This window comes from Rhinolophus ferrumequinum, chromosome 10 (assembly GCF_004115265.2).
Source record: "Rhinolophus ferrumequinum isolate MPI-CBG mRhiFer1 chromosome 10, mRhiFer1_v1.p, whole genome shotgun sequence".
Taxonomy (NCBI): Eukaryota; Metazoa; Chordata; class Mammalia; order Chiroptera; family Rhinolophidae; genus Rhinolophus; species Rhinolophus ferrumequinum.
Genome location: NC_046293.1, coordinates 92,037,489 through 92,063,004, shown reverse-complemented (window position 1 = coordinate 92,063,004; position 25,516 = coordinate 92,037,489). Strand labels below are relative to the sequence as shown.

The 25,516-nt window shown below is 40.0% G+C and overlaps 1 protein-coding gene across 1 annotated transcript in view; it reads left to right on the top strand.

Moving 5' to 3' along the window:
- Positions 1-24,939, top strand: part of LOC117028880 (dirigent protein 10-like) — a 115,695-nt gene extending 90,756 nt beyond the window's left edge. The window contains exon 4 of the mRNA XM_033117706.1: positions 24,832-24,939. Coding sequence (XP_032973597.1) covers positions 24,832-24,898 — 67 coding nt within the window. The 3' untranslated portion in view covers positions 24,899-24,939. The remainder of the gene's footprint in view (positions 1-24,831) is intronic.
- The last annotated feature ends 577 nt before the right edge of the window (positions 24,940-25,516 follow it).

The following is a 25,516-nucleotide window of genomic DNA, read 5'->3' as shown; positions in this document are numbered from 1 at the left end:
GATTTATAGATGATGTAATACAGAATTGTACACCTGAAATCTATGTAACTTTACTAACAATTGTCATCCCATTAAACTTAAAGAAAAAGAAAAGAAAATTTGTTGCAAGCAGATCTTAAAGAATGGCTAAAGAAAAATCAAATAGAATGAAAATAATTAAAAAGAAGGCTTGGATCTTCAGAAAGGAAAGAACAAAATACAAGGAACAACAATAAAGTTCACAAACTGACTGCAACAATGTTGCTAACCTTTTTTGATATCAGAGGGATTATTCATTATGAATTTGTACCAACTGAACAAACAGTTAACCAAGTGGACTATTTAGAAGTGCTGAAAAGGCTGCATGCAAAAGTTAGTCAAAAATGACCTGAACTTTTCACCAATAATTCATGGCTCTTGCATCACAACAATGCACCAGCTCACATGGCACTGTCTGTGCGGGAGCCAGTAAACAAATAACTGTATTGGAACACTCTCCCTACTCACCTGGTCTGGCCCCCAATGACTTCTTTCTCTACCTGAAGATAAAGGAAATATTGAAAGGAAGACATTTTGATGACATTCAGGACATCAAGGGTAATACGACTACAGCTCTGATGGCCATTCCATAAAAAGAGTTCCAAAATTACTTTGAAGGATGAACTAGGTGCTGGCGTTGGTGCATAGCTTCCCAGGGGGAGTATTTCGAAGCTGACCTTAATGATATTCAGCAATGAGGTATGTAGTACTTCTTCTAGGATGAGTTTGTGAACTTAATTTGCTGACCTCATAGGCAAATATAGAGGTAAATATAACTATGCTTTTATTTTTTCTTTCTTTTTTTTTAAATTTATTTTCCTTTATTTTCTGAATTCAACAGGGCACAATTTTATCCTATAAGCAAAAATTCCTTTTTTTTTTTAAATTAAAGTTTATTGGAGTGACAGTTGTTAATAAAGTTACATAGATTACAGCCGTACAATTCTGTATTACATCATCTATAAATCCCATTGTGTGTTCACCACCCAGAGTCAGTTCTCCTTCCATCACCATATATTTGATCCCCTTTACCTTCATCTACCAGCTCCGTCCCCTCTTACCCTCTGGTAACCACTAAACTATTGTCTGTGTCTATGAGTTTTTGTTTCTTATTTGTTTGTCTTGTTCTTTTCTTGTTTTTGGTTTATATACATATCAGTGAAATAATATTGTTCTCTGCTTTTTCTGTCTGACTTATTTCGCTTAGCATTATGCTCTCAAGATCCATCCATGTTGTCACAAATGGTCCTATTTCATCTTTTCTTACTGCCGAATAGTATTCCATTGTTTATATATACCACAACTTCTTTATCCATTCATCTATCGAAGGACATTTTGGTTGTTTCCATGTCTTGGCCACCGTAAATAAAGCTGCCATGAGCATTGCAATTGAACATGCAATGAACACGTGTCTTTATGGATAAATGTTTTCAGATTTTTTGGGTAGATACTCAGGAGAGGGATTGCTGAGTCATACGGTAATTCTATTCGTAATTTTTTGAAGAACCTCCACACTGCCTTCCATAACGCTGCACCAGTCTGCATTCCCACCAACAGTGTATGAGGGTTCCTTTTTCTCCACAGCCTCTCCAACACTTGTTACTATTTGTCTTGTTGATGATAGCCATTCTGACTGGGGTGAGGTGATATCTCATCGTGGTTTTTATTTGCATTTCTCTGATGATTAGTGATGTTGAGCATTTTTTCATGTCAATTTGCCATTTGTATGTCCTCTTTGGAGAAATGTCTCTTCAGGTCCTCTGCCCATTTTTCAATTGGGTTGTTTGTTTTTTTGTTGTTGAGTTGCATGAGTTCCTTGTATATTTTGGATATTAGCCCCTTAACAGAGGCACTGTTTGCAAAAATCTTCTTTCATTCAGTTGGTTGTCTGTTTATTTTGTCAATGGTTTCTTTTGCTGTGCAGAAGCTTTTAAGTTTGATATAGTCCCATTCATTTATTTTAGCTTTTACTTCTCTTGCCTTTTGAGTCAAATTCATAAAATGCTCTTTGAACCCAAGGTCCATAAGTTTAGTACGTATGTTTTCTTCTATGCAGTTTATTGTTTTAGGTCTTATGCTTAAGTCTTTGATCCGTTTTAAATTAATTTTGGTACATGGTGACAGATAGCAGTCCAGTTTCATTCTTTTGCACGTGGCTTTCCAATTCTGCCAGCACCATTTATTGAAGAGGCTGTCTTTTCTCCATTGTATGTTTTTGGCTTCCTTGTCAAAAATTATCTGTCCATATTTATGTGGTTTTATTTCTGAGTTCTCAATTCTATTCCATTGGTCTACATGTCTGTTTTTCTGCCAATACCATGCTATTTTGATTATTGTGGCCCTGTAGTACAGGCTAAAGTCAGGGAGTGTGATACCTCCAGTATTGTTCTTTTTTCTTAAGATTGCTTTAGCTTCGGGGTCTTTTGTGGTTCCAAACAAATCTGATGATTTTTTGTTCTATTTCTTTAAAAAATGCCATTGGGGTGCGAAGTCAGAGGGATAGTGGATGGAGGGGAAGGGGGTTCACACAGTGTGAGGGATATACATGATAAACGTCTAAGTATTACTTTGTCTTGTGCACTTAAAACTAATAAAAAAAATGAAAGCACAAAAAAAAATGCCATTGGGATTTTGATGGGGATTGCATTAAATCTGTATATTGCATTGGGTAATATGGGCATTTGAACTATGTTGATTCTTCCAATTCATGAGCACGGAATGTCTTTCCATTTCTTTGTGTCTTCCTCAATTTCTTTTAAAAATGTCTTATAGTTTTCAGCACATAGGTCTTTCACATCCTTGGTTAAGTTTATTCCTAGGTATGTTTTTTTTTTGCTGCAATTACAAAAGGAATTGTTTTCATAATTTCTTTTTCTGAGACTTCATTGTTAGTATATAGGAATGCAATGGACTTTTGTACGTTGATTTTGTAGCCGGCAACTTGACTGTATTCGTTGATTGTTTCTAATAGCTTTTGGGTGGAGTCTTTAGGGTTTTTCTATATACACCATCACATCATCTGCAAAGAGTGACAATTTAACTTCTTCATTCCCAATTTGGATGCCTTTTATTTCTTTCTCTTGCCTGATTGCTCTGGCGAGGACTTCCAACACTATGTTGAAAAGCAGAGGTGATAGGGGACAGCCCTGTTGTGTTCCTGAACGTAGAGCAAAGGGCTTCAGTTTTTCAACATTAATTATGAGATTAGCTGAGGGCTTGTCATATATGGCCTCTATTATGTTAATGTATTTTCCTTCTATACCTATTTTATTAAGTGTTTTAATCATAAATGGATGTTGTATTTTGTCAAATGCTTTTTCTGCATCAATTGATATAATCATATGATTTTTGTCCTTTATTTTGTTTATGTGATGTATCACATTGATGGATTTGCGGATGTTGAATCATCCCTGTGCCTCGGGCATGAACCCCACTTGGTCATGATGAATAATCTTTTTAATGCATTGTTGCATGCGATTTGCTAGAATTTTGTTCAGGATTTTTGCATCTGTACTCGTCAGAGATATTGGTCTGTAGTTCTCTTTTTCTGTGTTGTCCCTGCCAGGTTTTGGTATCAGGGTAATGTTGGCCTCATAAAATGAGTTAGGGAGTACTGTCTCTTCTTTAATTTTTTGGAAGAGTTTGAGCAGGATTGGTATTAGATCCTCTTTGAAGGTTTGGTAAAATTCACTAGTGAAGCCATCTGGTCCCGGACTTTTGCTTTTGGGAAGGTTTTGGATGACTGATTCAATTTCCTTACTGGTGATTGGTCTGTTTAGATTTTCCAGTTCTTCATGGTTCAGCCTAGGAAGGCTCTATGTTTCTAAGAACTTGTCCATTTCTTCTAGGTTATTGAATTTGGTGGCACATAGTCCTTCATAGTATTCTTGAATGATCCTTTGTAGTTCTGTGGTGTCCGTGATAACTTCCCCTTTTTCATTTCTGATTTTGTTAATTAGTGTCTTCTCTTTTTTTATACTAATGAGCCCTGCCGAAGGATTGTCAATTTTTTAATCTTTTCAAAGAACCAACTCTTTGTCACATTAATTTTTTCTATTGTCTTTTTGTTCTCTATTTCATTTAATTCTTCTCTGATTTTTACTATTTCCTTTCTTCTTCTGACCTTGGGTTTCATTTGTTCTTTTTCTAGTTATTCAAGGTATAACTCCCGAGGCCTGGCCTAACCACTTGCTACCTCAGCCCATTTTGTAAGAAATTCTCTTCTCTCTGTCCTGGGTAATGAACTCCCCTTCTCGCTGGTCCTTCTCCATGTCCAGCGCCCACTGGCTTTTTTGACTCTAGCACCCCACTGCTCTTGCTTCCTGTGAATCCTGCTTGTGTACCAACTACCCAAACAGACCAGAGAAGTGCGTGCTTTCTTTTGCCAGTCAGCTCAGCCTTGGCCTCAAATCAACCCCTTTTGGCCCAGGTTGCTCCCTTACAGTACAAATGCTCCAACCAGACTCTCCCCCATCAAATCCACTCAGCCTGTGGAACCCTCACCACTTGCACTCCACATCACAGTCTGCTCCTTATCTTCAACTTGCCCACACTCAAGGGTCACCCTCCAAGTCTAAAGATTCTGGCCCACACTTACCTCTCCCTCTTCAGAACCTCTGTAGCAGTCACTATAACAAACACCCTCTTTTTTGTGTACGGCTATAGTCTCCTAGTTTGATGAACTCCCACCAGCAAAGGCAGAAGCCCAATGTCTTAAGCCACTTGGCCTTGCATATCATATATTGGGACTGTGCCATCCATGAGCACTCTTATTACAGACACACAATAACTCTTGGATTACACCACTTTATCTCTTTTTAAAATTTTGGTTTCTGACTCACTGTCAACTTTCCCCCACCTTAATCTTGTCCTAACTCTTGGCAATTTCAGTATCATCCTAATCCTTTGTGTAAGCTCTGTGTTTAGTGCTTTACAAATATTATCTCATTTAATCTTCACAACTCATTTCTCAAAGAAAGAACAGGAGAGTTGGACAAAGTAAGACATTTGCTTAATTCTGCAGTTACTTAGTGAAGCTAGGATTCAAACCAAGCCGCTTACATTATAAAGCCTGTGTCCTTGATGGCTCTGCTGTGTTTCCTCCCTACTATGAGAAAAACATCTACCTTTGCTTGGAAGGAGCTGAGAACAGCTAACAAATGGAATAGAGGGCTAGTATTTTCTTTACACTTCTATCACTGTTCCTGGTCTTATTTCATAGCTCCAATTCAAGGTATTGCTTTCTGTAATTAGCTTACTCCTTCAGTTATGTTGAAACTTGTTGGCATAAAGGACCTCTATAATCTGAGAAGGCAGGACTAGTTTTGCAAGCAGATGAACATGGGTGCAAATCCTAGTTCCACCATTAATGTCTGACCATTGCTCAATAACCTTTGAAAATTACATAACCTTCCAGAGCCTTAGTTTCTGAGGCAACAGAGGGTTGCACTAAAGAGTCCAGGCTGTGAGATTAGGTCAACCCAGATTCATATCCCAGATGTGCCACCATCCGTGACCTTAAGCAAGTTGGTTAAGTCTAAGTTTTCTCATCTGTCAAACTGTTACACAGGTAGTTATGAGGAGTAAATGAGATTTAAAGCCTAAGAAGTTGTACACACAGTATGTGCTCAATAACTTACCTGACATGCTGTAAGGATTACGTAAATTCATGTATTAAATAACAGACTCTTGGAAAATGCTAGTTTCCTCCTTCATTCCTTTATAGCGTACCTCATTCCCCATCGACCTCACCCGCTATACTATTCTTCAGTCACACCCAACTATCCATCATTGCTCAGCACTCCTCTGTGCCTTTGTGTGAGTTGGACTCTACCTGAATATTCCTTCCACTCCTACACTGCTTCACCTGGGCATCTTTCAATACTAAATTCAAAAGCCAATTTCTCTCTTATGTGTTCCCAAGATGACCCAAAGGTTACCATGCATCTATTTGTAACATGCCTCTGCTGTGAACATTTAACAGGTTATGCTGGTCCGCAGCCTGTGAGTTCCCTGTAGATAGGGATCATGTTTTATTTTTCTTTGTATCATTAGTCCCATGTATATTTCCTGGCATGTACTAAATTCTATTCAATTCAATTGAACACATAAAGGAATTAAACTACCAAGAGAGTCAATCCACCATGGGCCTTGGGCACCCCTGCACATATTTACTTGGTAAGCCAAGAATGCAACTCCACCTCTACTCATTTTTCAGGGTTGTGTTTGCAGCAAGCACCCTTGAGGGATGAAGTTATGTCTCCTTCCAGGAGAAAGAGCAGGCTTGCTATAAAGGAAGTGATCGTCCAAACTCAGTGTACCACAAAATCAACTGCTTGTATAATATCCTCTTGGGCCCTCTGTGTTGGGAGGTAAGAAGAACTGACACAAGCCTGACGCTGTTGCTGCTTGCTTGGCCATGAGTAATAAAGTCCTTTGTCTCTGACCCAGGAGTGTCATGTCTGGTGTCCATGAACCAGTAATAGGCTAATACATTATCTCAGGGTCAGCAAACTGTGGCCTGTGGGCCAAATCCAGCATCTGATCTGTTCTTGTACAGTCTTCAAGAATGGTTTTCATATTTTTAAAGGGTTGTAAAAAAAGATTAAGAATATGTGACAGAAACCTAGCATTTCCCACAAGGTATAAAACATTTATGATCTCACTCTTAAAAGGAAATTTTTGCCAACTCCTACATTACCTTATAAGGGGAGTAAAATTAAATCTGAGTTTCTGACCAGTTTCAACTCTTCAATTATTTTCCTGAGAGCAGGAATGTTACCTCTTTCTCCTGAGGTCCTCACAGCACCAAGTACAGAGCTGATACTCAGACTCAACCAAAGGCTCAACCAAAACCAAAGTGCCCCTTTCACAAATATATACTGCGTGGCACTGTTTCAGTAACTGGGGATACAAAGGTAAACAGAACATTCAAAATCCCTAACCCCATAGATAGACAATAACAAATAGTCAGGTAGTGGTAAGTACTACCGATAAAATGAAGAGTAAAGGAGATAAGTTATTTGGGTGGATGGGGTGGGAAGAGATGGCTACTATTTTATGAAAGGTATTCATGGAAGGCCTCTCTGAGAAAGTGGCGTGATTAAGTAGGTCAATACGTGCCTGGGATGTCTAATAACATAGAAACATACACCCTAGGGAAGTGAAATTAAAAGCATCTCACCGCCACTTTCTAGCTCATGGTTTCTCAACTAAGTATCCATTTGAGCTGGACCCCATCCAAGACACACCCGTCTATCCTCTCCAGAGAGTTCCACCTCTACACAGTTCCCTGGAAGCCTAAGGGCACAAATTTGTGCAAATAGGAACACACAGATGTTTTGCACTCTAGCCCCACCAATGAGTGTAACCTCATAATCTTACTTTGGCATGAAAGCACCCAATTTAAAATCACTGTACTTAAACTCTGATTTATTTTATTTTACTAAATACACTAATTCCCTACTCACACACTAGTGATGCATTCATACACATCTAAAAATGACAAATAAAATGCATATATACAAAAGAGGCATGGTATGTTTACTTTGGTAGAAAGAAGGATGACTCTAAAAGGACAGTAGCTTTGAGATCATTCAGAGGTTGGACTAAGTGCCCCCTTCATCCCTTGTTAGCTGGGCAACAGATCTTGGGCAAGTTATTTTTACTTAGACTTAGTTTCTATGTTTATAGAGGGGAGCTAATAATACCTGTTTCTTTTAAAAATAGAGGGTGCCAAAAAAATGTATACACAATTAAAAAAAAGGAAAAAACTATTAAAATTGTAATACTCAATATATACCGATAACAGAAGATGAGTACAAGTCACATTTGACTTCTGCAATTACAAGAGGTGCTCAAAGTGGTTCCCATCAGCGTCCAGACACTTCTGATTACAGAGAACTACTGTTTGAGCAACGTTGACCAAAGTGTCCATTTGCATATATTTTTTTGGCATGCCTGGTATATAATAGATGCAAAGCACTAAGCACACAGTCAGCCACACAGTAAATGTTCTATAAGAGCTGGTATCTTAATTGTCAGGTAATACGTGAATCCTTTATACACTCATTCGGCATTCACTTATCTCTCCTATTTCTTGCCAGACAGTGTCAAGTAAAGGGCCTTCTCTAATCAGTAAGACTGTCTGCCATTAAGGAGAATACAGGGTAGTAGGTAAGACAACAAAGTAAATAAGCAATGATGATAAAGTGTGACATGTAATAGAGGGGATCGCAAGTGGGATAAGAACACATCCAGGAAGGTTTCCCAACTGCTAAGTAAGGTTCTTAACTCAGAGAAAAAATAGACATTCCACACAGAGGTAACACATTATGAAAAAGGCTGGAAGAATATATACTTTGCTAAAAGCTGAATAATGGGACTTACAGGGAAGTGGAAGAGTGCTAAGAGAGAACTGAGTTGGATCTAAAAGGCTTGGATTGATCCTAAAGACAAGGAAAGAACCTCTGGCTTCTGTATGGAGATGCAGCTAGAGTTGGGCAAGACTGGAGACAAGAAGATGTGTTAATAGGCTGTCCAGAATTAGATTTGGGAGTTGGGAGGTATATAAATGAGTTTGAGATTGACCTGCTTGTAGAATATTTTAGCAGAGAAATCCAGGAGGCAGACAGATGTAGAAGAGTAAGATCTTGGCTGGAGACTGATTTGGGAGCCATGAATATGTAGATAAAGCTACGTAAAGGAGATATTCTAGGATTTGTGTGCGGAGGAAGAAGAGAGATGATGAAGGAGCCCTAAGAGACATTTATAAATAAAAGATGAAAAGGTGAAACAGAGACCATGACGGAAATATCATAAACACAGAATTAGGAACAACGAAAGTCAGAGCATTTTATAATTTTCAAGTCACATTTCAGATGAGTGATGGCACCAAAATAGCAAACTAGAAAGCTCCATGTTCTTGTTTCCCCACCAATGCATACAAGTGGATACTTTGGTCAGCTTGCTCAAGCAGTAATTCGCCGTAATCAGAAGTGTCTGGACGCTGATGGTAACCACTCTGAGCACCTCTTGTAATTGCAGAAGTGAAACGTGACTTGTATTCATCTCTTGCTATCGGTATATATTGAGTATTACAATCAATACAGTTTTTCCTTTCTTAAAATGTGTATACATTTTTTTGGCACCGTGTGTGTGTGTGTGTGTGTGTGTGTGTGTGTGTGTGCATCATCCAGAGCTGTCTGAATCAACTTTGTAGGAACTTAGAAAACAATCAAGAGTTTACATACATTAAGCAAATGCCCAATCAAGAAAAAGCCATCTTCCAAACTGTAGGAAACTTTCGTGGTGTTTTCACTTGTCTTTGCCCCACTCCCAGCCTGCCGTAGCAGTACTCTTGGTCTTGAGTAGTGGCAGTCCAGTTCCCAGTTCCTCCACTTGAACTGGAGGCAGCAGAACAGATCTTATTTGCAAATTATTGTCTGTTCTAACCTGTCTGAAGGGAATACCTAAAGTATTGACTTCCTTGTCTCTGTCTTGCATAACTTAGAATACGTACAGGAAAAGTGCGAGGCACTACTCTTAAATGTTACCAGTGGACTACAAACTCAAAGATGTCTGGGGCAAAAGATTACAGGTGGAGACATACAGAGACCATCTAAGGCCTGGGGAAGAAGCTGGGGTAAGGTGCTTTGGGAAATGAGGAAATTCAAAGCAATTGCATATACGGGGGAATTTAAAAAGCCATGCATGTCCAGGCAAGATGCACACACAGAAAAGACCTGAGAAGACCTTAAATGCCTACCTTGAGCTAATCCCTAGGCTCAGACACGTCTAACCAATTGGTGAAGGACTGAAACAGCATAGAGCCTGTCTGCAAAGACTGCAAAATGGATTAAAGACTTAAATGTGAGGCCTGACATCATAAAATTCCTAGAACAAAACATAGATAATAAACTCTTTGACATTGTTCTTAGCAATATTTTTTGGATATGTCTCCTAGCGCAAAACAACAAAATCAAAAATAAACATATGGGACCACATGAAACTGAAAAGCTTTTGCACTACATGGGAATCCATCAATAAAACAAAAAGGCGACCTACTAAATGGGAGAAGATATTTGCAAATGATATATCTGATAAGGGGTTAATATCCAAAATACACAAAGAACTCATATAGCTCAACATTAAAAAAAAATCCAGTTAAAAATGGGCAGAGGGCCTGAATAGATATTTCTCCAAAGAGGACATACAGATGTCCAAGAGACATAGGAAGAGATGCTTAACATCATGAATCGTCAAGGAAATGCAAATCCAATCCACAGTGAGATATCGCCTCACCCCTGCCCAAATGGTTATCATCAAAAAGACAACAAGGAATAAGTGTCTGTCGGTGAGGGTGTAAAGAAAAGGAAACCCTCATGCACTGTTGGTGGGATTGTAAATTGGTGCAGCCACTATGGAACACACTAACTGGAAAAGATATAGGCACTCCTGGGTTCATTGCAGCATTATTTACAATAGCCAAGATATGGAAAGAACCTAGCTATCCATTAATAAATAATTGGATAAAGAAGATGTAGTACACATATATAATGGAATATTAGTTGGCCAAAAAAAAGAATGAAATCTTGCCATTTGCAACAACATGGGTGGACTTAGAGGGTATTATGCTAAGTGAAATAAGTCTGACAAAAAAAGACAAATGCCTCATAATTTCACTTATATTTGGACTATAAAAACAAACAAACCCAAAACAAACTCACAGATACAGAGAAAAAATTGTTGGTTATCAGATGTGAGAGGGTCAGGGAATGGATACAAAATGTGAAGGGGATTAAGAAATACAAGCTGCCAGTTATAAAAATAGTCATAGGGAAATAAAGTACTAATGTTATAATAACTATGTATGGTGTGAGATGGGCACTAGACGTATTGTGGTGATCACTTCATAAGATATATAAATGTCTAATCACTAGGTGGCACACATAAAAGTAATATTGCATGTTAGGTATAATTTAAAAATTAAACTTTTAAAAATGCACTACACTGATCTTAACACCCCATCCCCCCCCAAAAAAAAAAATAATAAAGCAAACCAAGAGGAAAGACAGAAATCTGATTTCTAGAGTTACTACATTATAATAACCAAATGCTCAGTTTCGACAAAGAAATCACAGGGCATACACTGAAAAACTTGGCTCATTCAAAGGAACAAAATAAATTGAAAGAAACCTTCCCTGAGGAAATCCAAACATCAATCTTACCAGAGAAAGTCATTAAAACAATGATTTAAAATATGCTCCAACAGATCGAGAAAAACATAGACAAAGAACTAAAAAAAATCAGAAAAACCAAATATAAACAAAATGAGAATATCAATGAGATAGAAATTGCTAATTACTGCCATCTGCAGTAATTCTCATCAAATGTAACTATATAAGTAGGTTGAAAATGGACAAATGGAAAAAGATACGTCAATGCAAACAGTAAAAAAAAAAGCAAGGCCTATTTTATAATCAGATAAATTAATTTTCAAAGCAAAGAAAATGACTAGAGACAGAAAAGGATATCACTGTGAACTCCAAGAAGAAACACATATGCCAAAAAGGACTTCTTGTGATTAACTGGAACCAAATTCATAACCAGAGACTAGCGCTGCTGACAGAGGACTGTCACTCTGCATTTTGGGGAAAAGCCCTGGGCTGAGCTTTCAACATCCTGTACTATGCTTCTGCCATCTGAGTCAACTATTATAAGGGAGTACCTGGTTTTGTCTTTTGACCAATGGATTGAGACCTGCCACGTCCAATCAGAACTACATAATCATATCATCATTTGTATCTAAACCAAAAAATCAAAATCGTCCCATTATGACCAATCAGAATGCATTATTAGGACTAATCAGAACTGTAGGATTTGGAAATTTCACTTGCATAAAAATGATCCAATTGGGAATCTGGGTAAGAATTTTCTCTATAAAAGGTGGCCTCCCATTTGTTTTGGTGGAGCACAATTTTGATTTCCACTAGAGGCTGTGTTTCCCCAGTTTGCAAACTGTTCACCTGAATAAAATTTCACTTTTCTCTGCAGCTCTTTGATAATTTTTGTTGACATTACTTTGATGGCAGTGGTGGATCTGAAGTGACACCCAACTCTCCTCCCTATGCCATCCTGAACCAATGCATCAATACTTGCATGAGTTCTTTGAACTCAGTTCTTTTCCTGGAGACACCGGAAGTTCTCAGCTATGTCTTCTGAGATTCAAGATCTCCCATGATTTTGGCCAAGGTCTTGGAGACTTTATTCCCTTTAGGTAGGGGACCTTCATCCAGTTATCATCTCAGCACACATGTTTGAACCAAGAGGGATCTTCCATACAATTCACTTTAGGTAGGGAACCCTCATTCAGTGTCAGCTTTGATTCATACATTTGGACCAAGAGGACACTCCAAACAATTCACATTTGGTACCAGAGAAGGGAATCCTTTAGGAAGGGAATCATTCATCCAGGTTCAGACTTGGCCCTGTCCATAAAGTTTGTGAGGACACTCATACTAAAGGCACTCAAAAGGAGGCCATTGTAGGGTGAGTGCAATGGGTACCCCTTGTTCAAAGCATTCCTCTATTGATCATGATCAGCTGCCTTCCAAATTTCTAGCTAATTTCATTCACATAAACAATCCAGAATGTTGTAATTGGCTAAGTCATTGGACAAAACTCACCCAAGATGATTTATAGCTAAATCGACCATTATAGAGAACATTTCATCTCCCCAAACTTGCTTTTCTCAAAACTAAATTAGAAAAATATGGCTCTAAAATAAAATAAACTGAATGCTTTAACTATTTTAAATGGTACCTTGTGGCTTCCATGCATACTCAGGACTCTAAATTAACTGATGTGAACAATTCAAAGAAGTAAAAATGGTTTCTGAGGCCTCTTCTTCATCTCTACCCCCAGATATGTGGAGCTCCCGCTCCACCTCCGGCTCCATCTTCTTCTCTTCCTCTCTAGCAAAGTCTGCCCTGTTCAAATTCAAGCTTTCTGAGGCCACTCTCTTTACTTTCAGAGTTTTCCAACTTTACTGTTCACACTTGCTTTCTTTTTTTTTTTCTTTTTTTTTCTTTTTTTTTTTTAAATTTATTGGGGTGACAATTGTTAGTAAAATTACATAGATTTCAGGTGTGCAATTCTGTACCACATCATCTATAAATTACATTGTGTGTTCACCACCCAGAGTCAGTTCTCCTTCCATCACCATATATTTGATCCCCCTTACCCTCATCTCCCACCCCCCAACCCCCTTACCCTCTGGTAACCACTGAATTACGTTCCCCAGATTAATTTTCAAACCCCGTGGCCATCCTGTGGTCACCGACTGCCCTCCAATCCCCTCACCCTCCCCCCCACCCCCACTCCCCCCGCCCATCTAGCAACCCTCAGTTTTTTTTTTTTTAATTTTATTTTCTAAATTTATTGGGGTGACAATTGTTAGTAAAATTACATAGATTTCAGGTGTGCAATTCTGTATCACATCATCCATAAATCACACTGTGTGTTCACCACCCAGAGTCAGCTCCCCTTCCATCACCATACATTTGATCCGACCTCACCCTCATCCCCCACCCCCCAACCCCCTTACCCTCTGGTAACCACCAAATTACGTTCCCCGATTAATTTTCAAACCCGTGGCCATCCTGTGGTCACCGACTGCCCTCCAATCCCCACCCCTCCCCCCCACCCCGCACCCCTCCCGCCCATCTAGCAACCCTCAGTTTTTCCTCTTTGTCTCCAAAACTGTTTCTGATTAGTTCATTCACTTATTCTTTTCTTTAGATTCCGCATATAAGTGAGATCATATGGTACTTATCTTTCTCTGTCTGACTTATTTCACTTAACATAATGTTCTCTAGGTCCATCCATGTTGTTGCAAATGGTAAGATTTCTTTCTTCTTTATGGCTGCGTAATACTCCATTGTATAAATGTACCACAGTTTCTTAATCCAGTCATCTACCGATGGGCATTTTGGTTGTTTCCATGTCTTAGCTATTCTGTATAGTGCTGCAATAAACATAGGAGTGCATAAAGATTTTTGAATTGGAGTTTTGGCTTTCTCCGGATAGATACCTAGGAGTGGAATTACTGGATCATAGGGTAGTTCCATTTTCAGATTTTTGAGATACCTCCATACTGTTTTCCATAGTGGCTGCACCAATCTGCAATCCCACCAACAGTGCACAAGCGTTCCCTTTTCTCCACATCCGCGCCAGCACTTGTTGTTTGTTGATTTATTGATGATAGCCATTTTGACTGGGGTGAGGTGGTGTCTCATTGTGGTTTTTATTTGCATTTCTCTGATGGTTAGTGAGGTTGAGCATTTCTTCATATGTCTGTTTGCCATCTGTATGTCCTTTTTAGAAAAATGTCTCTTCAAGTCCTCTGCCCATTTTTTAATTGGGTCGTTTGTTTTTTTGGAGTTGAGTTGAGTGAGTTTTTCATAGATTTGTGATATTAATCCCTTATCAGATATATCATTGGCAAATATCTTTTCCCATTCAGTAGGATCCCTTTTTGTTTTGTTGATGGTTTCCTTTGCTGTGAAAAAACTTTTTAGTTTGATATAATCCCACATGTTTATTTTTTCTCTTACTTCCCTCACGCGAGGGGATATATCAGTAAAAATCTTACTCCGGGTAATGTCTGTGAAGTTTCTTCCTATATTTTCTTCTAGGTATTTTATGGTTTCAGATCTTACATTTAAGTCTTTAAGCCATTTTGAATTTATTTTTGTATATGGTGTAAGGAGGTGGTCCAGCTTCATTTTTTTGCATGTGTCTGTCCAGGTTTCCCGGCACCATTTATTGAATAGACTGTCTTTACTCCATCATACATTCTTGCTTCCATTGTCGTAGATTAAATGGCCATATAGGCGTGGATTTATTTCTGGACTCTCTATTCTGTTCCATTGATCTATGTGTCTGTTTTTATGCCAGTACCATGCTGTTTTGATTACTGTAGCCTTGTAGTATAATTTGAAGTCAGGGATTGTTATACCTCCCACTTTGTTCTTATTTCTCAAGATTGCCTTTGCTATTCGGAGTCTTTTATGGTCCCATATAAATTTTAGAATTGTATGTTCTATTTCTGTGAAAAACGACGTTGGTAGTTTGATAGGAATTGCGTTGAATATGTATATTGCCTTAGGCAGTATGGACATTTTAACTATATTAATTCTTCCTATCCATGAACATGATATGTGTTTCCATCTATTTATATCTTCCTTCATTCCTTTCTTCAGTGTCTTATAATTTTCTGAGTAGAGATCTTTTACTTCTTTGGTTAAATTTATTCCCAGGTATTTTATAGTCTTTGGAGCGATTGTAAATGGGATTGTTTTTTTTAATTTCTCCTTCTGATGTTTTATTATTGGTATATACAAATGCAACTGATTTCTGAATATTAATTTTGTATCCTGCTACTTTACTAAATTCATCTATCAGCTCTAATAGCTTCTTGGTGGAGTCTTTAGGGTTCTCTATATATAGTATCATATCATCTGCATACAATGATAATTTTACTTCCTCCTTACCAATTTGGATGCCTTTTATTTCTTTTTCTTGTCTGATTGCTGTGGCTAGAACTTCCAGCACTATGTTGAATAGAAGCGGAGATAGTGGGCAACATTGCCTTGTTCCTGATCTTAGGGGGAATGGTTTTAGCTTTTCCCCATTGAGTATGATGTTAGCTGTGGGTTGGTCATATATGGCCTTTATTACGTTGAGATATGATCCCTCTATTCCCACTTTCTTAAGGGTTTTTATCATAAATGGCTGTTGGATTTTATCAAATGCTTTTTCTGCATCTATTGATATGATCATGTGATTTTTATTTTTCCATTTTGTTAATGTGGTGTATCACATTAATTGATTTGCGGATGTTGAACCACCCTTGCATACCAGGGATGAATCCCACTTCATCATGGTATATGATCTTTTTAATGTATTGCTGAATTCTGTTCGCTAATATTTTGTTGAGGATTTTTGCATCTATGTTCATTAGAGATATCGGCCTGTAGTTTTCTTTTTTTGTGGTGTCTTTGTCTGATTTTGGGATCAGGGTGATAGTGGCTTCGTAAAAAGTGTCTGGGAGTCTTCCTTCCTTCTGGATTTTTTGGAAGAGCTTGAGGAGAATAGGTGATAATTCTTTTTTGAACGTTTTGTAAAATTCACCTGTAAAGCCATCTGGTCCAGGGCTTTTGTTTGTTGGGAGATTGTTGATTACTGATTCAATTTCCCTGGTGGTAATCAGACTATTCAGGTTTTCTGTTTCTTCTTGAGTTAGCCTTGGAAGGTTGTACGCCTCTAGAAAATTGTCCATTTCTTCCAAATTGTCAAATTTGTTGGCATATAGTTGCTCATAGTAACTTCTTAAAACTGTTTGTATTTCTGCAGTGTCCGTTGTCACTTCTCCTCTTTCATTTCTGATTTTACTAATTTGGGTCCTCTCTCTCTTTTTTTTAATGAGTCTGGCTAAAAGTTTGTCGATTTTGTTTATCTTCTCTAAGAACCAACTCTTGGATTCATTGATCTTTTGTATCGTTTTTCTGGTTTCTATTTCATTTATTTCTGCTCTGATCTTTATTATCTTCTTCCTTGTGCTCCCTTTGGGCTTATTTTGCTGTTCTTTTTCCAAATCCCTTAAGTGTGAAGATAAACTGTTGATTAGTGATGTTTCTTGTTTCTTTAGGTAGGCCTGCAAAGCTATGAATTTCCCTCTTAGGACTGCTTTCACAGCATCCCATAGATTTTGGGTCGTCGTGTTTTCATTTTCGTTTGTCTCGAGATATCTTTTGATTTCTTCCTTGATCTCCTGCTTCACCCATTCATTATTTAGTAATAAGTTATTCAGCCTCCATGAATTGGTGTGTCTTCCAGCTTTTTTCCTGTAGTTCATGTCTAATTTCATAGCATTGTGATCCGAGAAGACAATTGGTATGATTTCAATTTTCTTAAATTTATCAAGACTTGTTTTGTGGCCTAACATATGGTCTATCTTGGAAAATGTTCCATGTGCGCTTGAGAAAAACGTGTATTTTGCAGTATTGGGGTGAAATGTTCTGAAAATATCGATTAAATCCAAGTGGTCCAATGTGTCATTTAAGGCTGTTGTTTCCATATTCATTTTCTGTCTGGAAGACCTGTCCCTTGTTGTCAGAGGTGTGTTGAAGTCCCCTACTATGATAGTGTTACTGTTGATCTCTGTCTTTATGTCAGTCAGTACCTGTTTTATATATTTAGGTGCTCCTATTGTGGGTGCATAGATGTTTACTAGGGTTATGTCCTCTTGTCGGATCGATCCCTTTATTATTATATAGTGCCCAACTTTATTTTTTAGTTTATTCTTCATTTTAAAGTCTATTTTGTCAGATATAAGGATTGCAACTCCAGCTTTTTTCTCTTTTCCATTTGCATGAAATATCTTACTCCAACCCTTCACTTTCAGCCTGTGTGTGTCTTTTGTTCTGAGGTGAGTCTCTTGTATACAGCATATACAAGGGTCTTGCTTTCTTATCCAGTCAGCCACCCTATGTCTCTTGATTGGAGCATTTAATCCATCTACATTTAAAGTGATTATTGATAGGTACACAGTTATTGTCATTTTTAAATTTGTAGTTAGGTTGTTTTGATCTTTCTTCTATTTACAGAAGTCCTTTTCGTATTACTTGCAATGCTGGCTTGGTGGTAATAAATTCCTTTAGCTTATTCTTTTCTGGAAAGCTCTTTATCTCTCCATCAACTTTAAATGATAGCCTTGCTGGATCTAGGTTGGAGGCCTTTGTTTTCCATCACTTTGAGTATCTCCTGCCACTCCCTCCTGGCCTTCAATGTTTCTGTAAAAAAATCATTTGATAGTCTTATGGGAGTTCCCTTGTATGTAACCCTCTGTCTTTCTCTTGCTGCTTTTAGGATTCTCTCTTTGTCTTTAAGCTTTGCCATTTTAACTATAATGTGTCTTGGTGTGGACCTGTTTGGGTTTATCCTGGTTGGAAGTCTCTGCACTTCCTGGGCTTGTATGTTGGTTTCCTTCATCAGGTTGGGGAAGTTTTCAGACATTATTACTTCGAATATGTTCTCAATCCCTTGCTTCCTCTCTTCACCTTCTGGTATTCCTATGATGCGCATGTTGTTGCGCTTGATGTTATCCCAGAGGTCTCTTAAGCCATCCTCATTGTTTTTTATTCTTTTTTCTTTCTGTTGTTCCGTTTGGGTGATCTCTGCTACCTTGTCTTCTAAGTCGCTGATTCGATCCTCTGCTTCATCTAACCTGCTGGTAATTCCTTCAAGTGAGTTCTTAATTTCGGTAATTGTGTTCTTTAGTTCTAACTGGTTGTTCGTTATGATTTCTACATCCTTCTTTATGTCTTCTCTAAGCTCCTTAAACATTCTTATCACCAGTGTTCTGAACTCTGTCTCTGAAAGGTTGGTTACGTCTGCTTCATTTGGTTCCAGTTGTGGAGGTTTCTTCTGTTCTTTTATTTGGGACGTGTATCTTTGTTTCCCCATTCTGGCTGACTCTCTGTGTTTATTTTGATATATTAGGTAGATCCCCTGAGTTCTTAGTTCTTGCTAGGTTATCTTATGTAGTATGTGTCCTTTATATTTGACTCGCACCATGTCGTCCTTCTCCTCTGCATGTGCTCCAAAGGTGACTCTTGTGTTGTGCACACTGTCCTGTTCAAGAAGATCTTTAATTGCTTTTTGCTTGTGAGTAGGTGGGTTTAACTCCTGGGCTGACCCGTTGTGAGACTTGGCTCTGCCCCCCGCAGGGCACTCTGCTGCGTGACGGTTGACCACCCAAATGTGGTTTGGCCTCTATGGGCTCCAGTGCCTGCAGAGAACACCCTCTGGGTGTGTGACCTGCAGGTCAAACCCGGCAGCACTCCGGTTTGGTCTGGAGTTGGCCCCTCGATATGCTGAATCCCGTGCTTCTCAAGCTGGGCCCCGGCAGGGCAGTTTCAGAACAAAGCAAATCACCAAGCACAACAGCAACAACAACAACAAAGAAAAAAATCAAATACATTCACATGCAAAAACACCCGATAACCCCCACTCGACACAGGCAAAGATATCAAAGATATAAAGACAAAGCAAAACAAAACAAAACAAAGCCAAACAAAAAGCAGTGTCAGTCTTGCCTTAAGCCCACTAAGCAATGTCCAGGTTGTCCTCTGCTGTACCAAAGAGCCCCCTGCTTATTGCGCAGGCAGAGCCGGTCACCTGGTGCCCAGAGTGACTTTGGGACTGCAGACTTAAATGCGTGGGCCTGAGGGGTCTGGATGATAGTTTTTACAAAGTCAGTGCAGTTTCTGCCCTTGCCTGCACATATGCACACTGAGAGTAGCACCACCAGCCCCGTGTCCAGTACTCCTGAGTCTTAGGGCACTTCTTCAGTGTGTGTGTGTATGGGGGGGTGTGGGCGGGAGATTTCTGATCTGCTGAAAGCCCAGAGCTGCGCCTGCCTTACTGCTGATCTCTGGGTGTGTCTCTGCAGTTGCACTTGCCCCGCCCTAGGCAGGCCAGAAAGGGTGGGGGCTGGGGATGGAGGGGTCTTCTCTCTCCCAGCCCAGCCGCGCGTCACCCTCTTCCCGCAGGCCAGAAAAGGTGGTGGCTGGGGGTGGAGGAGTCTCTTCTCTCCTAGCCCAGCCAAAATCACACACTTCCCAGTCTCCCTGGGTCAGGGCTGCCTGTCAGGCTTCCCAGAGCCTGAGCACTAAGGCTCCTCTGTAATCTGACACTACTCCTCAGGTCAGGGGCCAGTTTAAGTCTCTGGAAGGGCGGGGTAGGATTGGAAGAGCGGGGGGAAGGGCCCAGGTATGGAGTCTGTGTTCTTTGTCCGCCCCAGGGCCCACTAGCCGCCCTCCCGGCGGGAGAAATCAGCTGTGGGACGCAGGGAAAGAGCCCACCTCCTGGTCTCTGTGCTCTCCGTTCTGCCCTGGGATCCCGTGCGTGCCTGGAACTGCGGGTGCCACCACGGTTTTCGCCGCCGGGTGAGACTCTGCTGCGGGCTGGGATTTCCCCGCCTCCGCCGGCCGCGCGTTTTCACTCTGCTCCCTTCCTTCCTTCCCGTGCTCGCTCAATTAGCGCACCTTCAAGTAATCCTTAGCTTCAAGTAATCCACGAGTCTCTTAGCTGTTCTGTGTGATGAGCAAAGAGTTCTTTGATGGGTTATAGGTCCTTTCTGTCCTCTATTTCCACACAGGTATTGCAGTCTGCTTTGATATCCTTGATCTCCCGCGACTCTTTCCTCCAGCCGTGCCTAACAACCTGCAGCCCTGCAACACCTTCCCAACTGGTCTCCCCCCACACTTGCTTTCTATTTCTTCTGTTTGCATTTGTTGATGAGTCCACCTTAAGTGGGATATTCAATGGAGAGGATCTCTAACCTCTCAGAGAGAATGGAATGCATTATTTGACTGATCACAAATTGACTTTTAAAAAAGCTTTAAAAGAATTCTTACAGCATACAAAATTTTTATCCATCTGAGCAAAATCTTAATTTAGCCCATCTGTCATAAACATAATTCAAATCCATTTTTACTTTTGAGTTTTGTATATTTGTGCCTGAGACACAAAAGCTAACAGTTATAAAATATAAGCTATGAGATCTCTGTGTTTATTTGTATGCTTATATACGTCTGTGTATATATGCTATAGATATGCTATATTTCTACTGTGGGATGGTATGGCCAAAATTAATTTGTAAACTCAAAATCAGCTTGGAAAGGAGCCCAATTTAACTGGCTTAAAAATAAATGAATACTAATATGAATTAAAGAAAGTATAACAGAAACTAATCCAAAATGCTTTTCAAGTGTACATTATCTAGGATTAATCTTCAGTAAATAAAGGCTAGCTTAAGGTTGTTGGCTCAATTAAACAAAGCATGTCTTTAGAGTTATTAGCACTGTGAAATAATGCAACTGCCACTTTCATTCTATTTTCATTCCATCTGGGTTTATTAGTCAGATAAACTCATGTTACCTCGGTTACAAAATTTGTCAACATGAATAACTTAAGACAATGGCTAGGAGATCCAAGATGATGGAGTAGATAAACACTGTGTTTGCGTCCTTCCATGGACACATTAAAATTACAACTAAATTACAGAACAATCAACCTGGAGAACTATCTGAAGTCTAGCTGAACAGAAGTCCTATAGCTAAAAAGATAAAGAAGAAGCCATGTCAAGGCTGGTAGGAGGGGCAGAGACACAGAACATGCTGCAAGCCTCTGTGTGGCGGCTGAGAATCAGCCGCAGAGATTCCCTCCTGAGGAGCGAGGGACCCCAGCCGCTGACACCAGGCTCCCCAGTCTGGAGTACTAATGCCGGGAAAAGGAGCCCCCACAATATCTGGCTGTGAAAAATAGTGGGGATTCCAACCATTTGGGTGGGATGGAAGGCTGCAAGAAACCCAGACGTCCTCTTAAACAGCCCACGCACAGGCTCACTCACTCGGAGGCACTCACCTTGGGCTCCAGTGGAGGGACAGTGACTCATGGGGACTCGGAGACATACGTGGGTCAGACTGAGTGTGGCTTCAGGGGGAGGACTGGAGGACAGTCAGCATTTTCCCATAAAGGGTCCTCTTCCCTTGCAGCCAGTAGGTGGGAGCAATCTTTCCTATGTTGAACCCTCCTCCACAGACCAAACCTGAATCTGATTGGCCTGGTGAGCTCCACTGCTCTGCCCTGTTTACTCAGCTGGGACCCTGCCCCACCCAATTCTCACACCGCTGGAGGCACTTTCTCCACAAGCAGCCAGCCGTCCCGCATCGCACTCTTTCTTGGAAAACTATCAGAGTCCATGGGCCCTACGCAGGTGGTGACTGGCCTCCGTGTGCTGAGACTTTTGCTGAGTCGTGCCAGGCTCAGCACTGGCACCAAACCAGAGTCTACATTAACCTGGTGACCACATCTCTTCCCACTCTAGTGACTCCCTGTGACACTGTCTCACTTAACTCGCATACTGCACGAGGCTTTATCGTGGCTGAACCTTAAGGGAGGTGGCAGGTGGCAGTAGGCCTCCAGGTGTCCTGGCTTTTTGTGGAGTTACCCCAGGCCCTGGTGGCAGCCATCCTCGGTTCACAGCTTGGCCTCTCCCACATGCCTCCAGGTTTAGCACAGGCAGAGAACAACTGTGGATCACTTTGTGACTCCCACCAGGTTGCCCCTGGACAGTCACAGGCAGTGGTTGACCTGGGCCTGCACCGGAGCCCTCCCAAGAAGCCCCAGAACCAACATACTTGGAGGTTGGCTTCAGACCATAGCAGAGCACCACCCAATTAGCTCCACAAGTGGCACACACAAAGGGCAGTCTCAACAGGCACCAGAGCCTGCAGGGGTGAATCCCACTCAGTGTGGTGAGCCTCCCACATAGCAGCCCATAAGCTGTGGATGTGGCTAAACCCCACAGCCCTTCAGCCTGAGGGTCAATCCCACCCACTGATGTGCCAATAACAATCAAGGCTCCACTATAACAGGAGAGCACACACAGCCTATATAAGGGACACATCTGGAGCACCCAGAGCAGGTGACCAGGAAGACTGTGCCACTGGGCCTCACAGGACACCTACTACATAAGGCCATCTGGTCAAGACTGGGAGACATAGCAGATCTACCTAATACATAGAAACAAACACAGAGAGGCAGCCAAAATGAGGAAACAAAGAATTGTGTCCCAAATGAAAGAACAGGAGAAATATCCAGAAAAAAGCACTAAATGAAATGGAGGCAAGCAACCTACCAGAGACAGTTAAAAACAATGGTTATAAGGATGCTCAAGGAACTTAGTGAGAACTTCAACAAAGAGATAGCAAGCATGAAAAAGTATATAGAAACCATAAAAAAGAACCAGTTAAAAGCAAAGACTACAATAACTGAAATGAAGAATGCATTAGAGGGAATCACCAACAGACTAGATGAAGCAGAGGATCAAATCAGTGATTTGGAAGACAAAGTAGCAGAAAATACCCAATTGGAACTATTCTTCAGTGATATCAGAGGTTCATTCTGGTGACTGCCTTTAAATGATGGGGGAAGTAGGGCTTCACCATGCCCACATTCACCCTTGATTCAGTTCCTGCCCCCATCATTATCTCCTAAGCATATATCTTTTTCTAACACTTTAGTAGGTGCTATAAAGGAAAAGAACGAGACTTTGTTTTATTCTCTAAGAAACTTTAATGAGAAGATCAAACTGTTCTCTGAAAATTAGGGAACAGTCTGACTTCTGGTTTTTTCAATCATTGATCTAGAAATATATTTCAACCAGAAACATGGTTTTCTGGAAGACAAGCTTATTATACAATACCAGCAATGTCTAGAACCTAGAAAATTTCAATTCATTGTATCCTTCCAAGAACCTTAGTCTAAACACTGAAATTAAACTAATAGATTCGGGAGAATGGGTAAAATTGATTGAAAAATTGAGTTGTTCTCTTTTCACCTATGAAAGTATGATGATGTATAGAAAAGGAAGGAACATTTAAAATCTCCCTCCTAATGGAGTAATGTTTAGGTGAAACCATGTCAACACTGAGACAAATGCTTAGAAATTCAAGTATATTCAATCTTTCCCTTATGAATTTGAGTTGCTTACTTAATTGGCATAATTTGCTACACATTAGTATTATGCTCATAAATATTTTGTTCTATTAACTGCTACAATTTCACAAACAGCTAGTTACAAAGTAAACAGATTATCATGTGCCTTTGTAAATCTTAGTATGATTCTAGCACTTCTGTGGGCGTAAATGGTACTTCTAAAACTTCAACACTAGTTTGTGTATATAGCAAATAAATCCTTTTGCATAATTTTTAAATGCCATCAGTAGAAAGCAAGTAAGATTATGGTTTTAGTTATAGCTCCTTTAGTCCCATTCCTCTTAATTCTTCTAAGATGTAGTTGAATCTTGATCATTCCAAGATGATGGCAGGTAGAAGTTTAAGAGTAATATGGGAGAAATCACTTCCTTAGGACTGAAGGCTTATGGGCTGGCATTGGCACCTCTCAGTTAGACATAATGATGCAAAATCTAACCAAAACCATAACTAAATTGGTTCGCTTGACTGCTAGAGCCATCTGAGTTTAGCAAACATATCGTTAGCTCAGGTTGTCCTCAACGACAGATTAGCCCTTGATTATTTGCCTGCAGCCCAAGGAGGAGTTTACGGCATACATAGCTAATACCTCCTGCTAATTTATGACATACATAGCTAATACCCCCTGCTGTACCTGGATAAATACCTCTCCCCAGATAGAATTAGAAACAATCAAGCTCTTTAAACTTGCAAAATCCCTTCAGGGACATTCTTGTTTTGCCTCAAGTCCACTAGTAGCTGGTTAGGGTTGAAATTTTCTGATATTTTCAGCTGGCTGCCAACTGGACTCAGGGTTATTTTGATGTGTGGATTACAAATAGTTCTACTCAGCATTCTAATTTGTTTAATATACTTCATTGTCAAGCTATTGATGTTCTGTATAACCATGTGTTTAAAAACGCCTATAAAAACTCAAGTAATGGTTGCATGAAAGATAGAAATGTTCCATCAAGCCACTGCTGTCCCTTCATTTTTATAACTCACAACAGTGAAAACCCTTACTGCCAATGCTAAATACCTTTTGCCCATAACGCTGGGTTTCTTGATGTTATGAATTCAGTGCTTTTGTTGTTCTTTAATTTTTCTCAAATTGTTTTAGCTGTTTTACCGAGACTGTAAAGAAGTCTAACTGAGACCATGCTAAATCAGTATCTCAAAGTAAAATTAACCTCAGAAAATTTTTTGAAGTTTCATAGATGCCTGGGAGACTTCTTGCAAGCAAATGGCCCTACTTACTCTATTGGGTACTGTCTAACCACAGAAGTTCCACTGAGGGACTAGACAGACCTGAAGCAGGTAAGCAAACCCCTCTAGCACAGACATGGGACAAGCTGACCTGATTGATCATCAGTACTGCCGACAGTTTTGATCAAAAGGGGGAAATGTAACCCTGAGAAGAAATATATCTGCCAACAAGGACTTCTCAGGGTTAACTGGGCCCAAATTCATAACCAGAGACTAGCGTCCATTGCTGACAGAGGTCTCTAATACAATGCATTTCAGGTAAAAGCCACAAACTGGTTTCAACCTCCTGTACTATGCTCCTCTTATCTCAGTCAACTATTATTAGGGAGCTCCTGGTTTCATCTTTTGACCAATGGACTGAGACCTGCCCTGTTCAATCAGAACTATACAATTATATATTCATTTGCATCTAAACTAACCAATCAGAACTGCTCCATAACAACAAATCAGAACACACGATTATGACCCATCAAAACTGTACAATTTGGAAACCTCATTTGCATAAAAATGGACCAATCAGGAACCTGAGTAGAAACTTTATACAAGGCAGCCTCCCCTTTGTCTCAGTGGAGCATACTTTCAGTGTCTACTGGAGGCTGCATTTCCCTGATTTGCAAACTGTTCACCT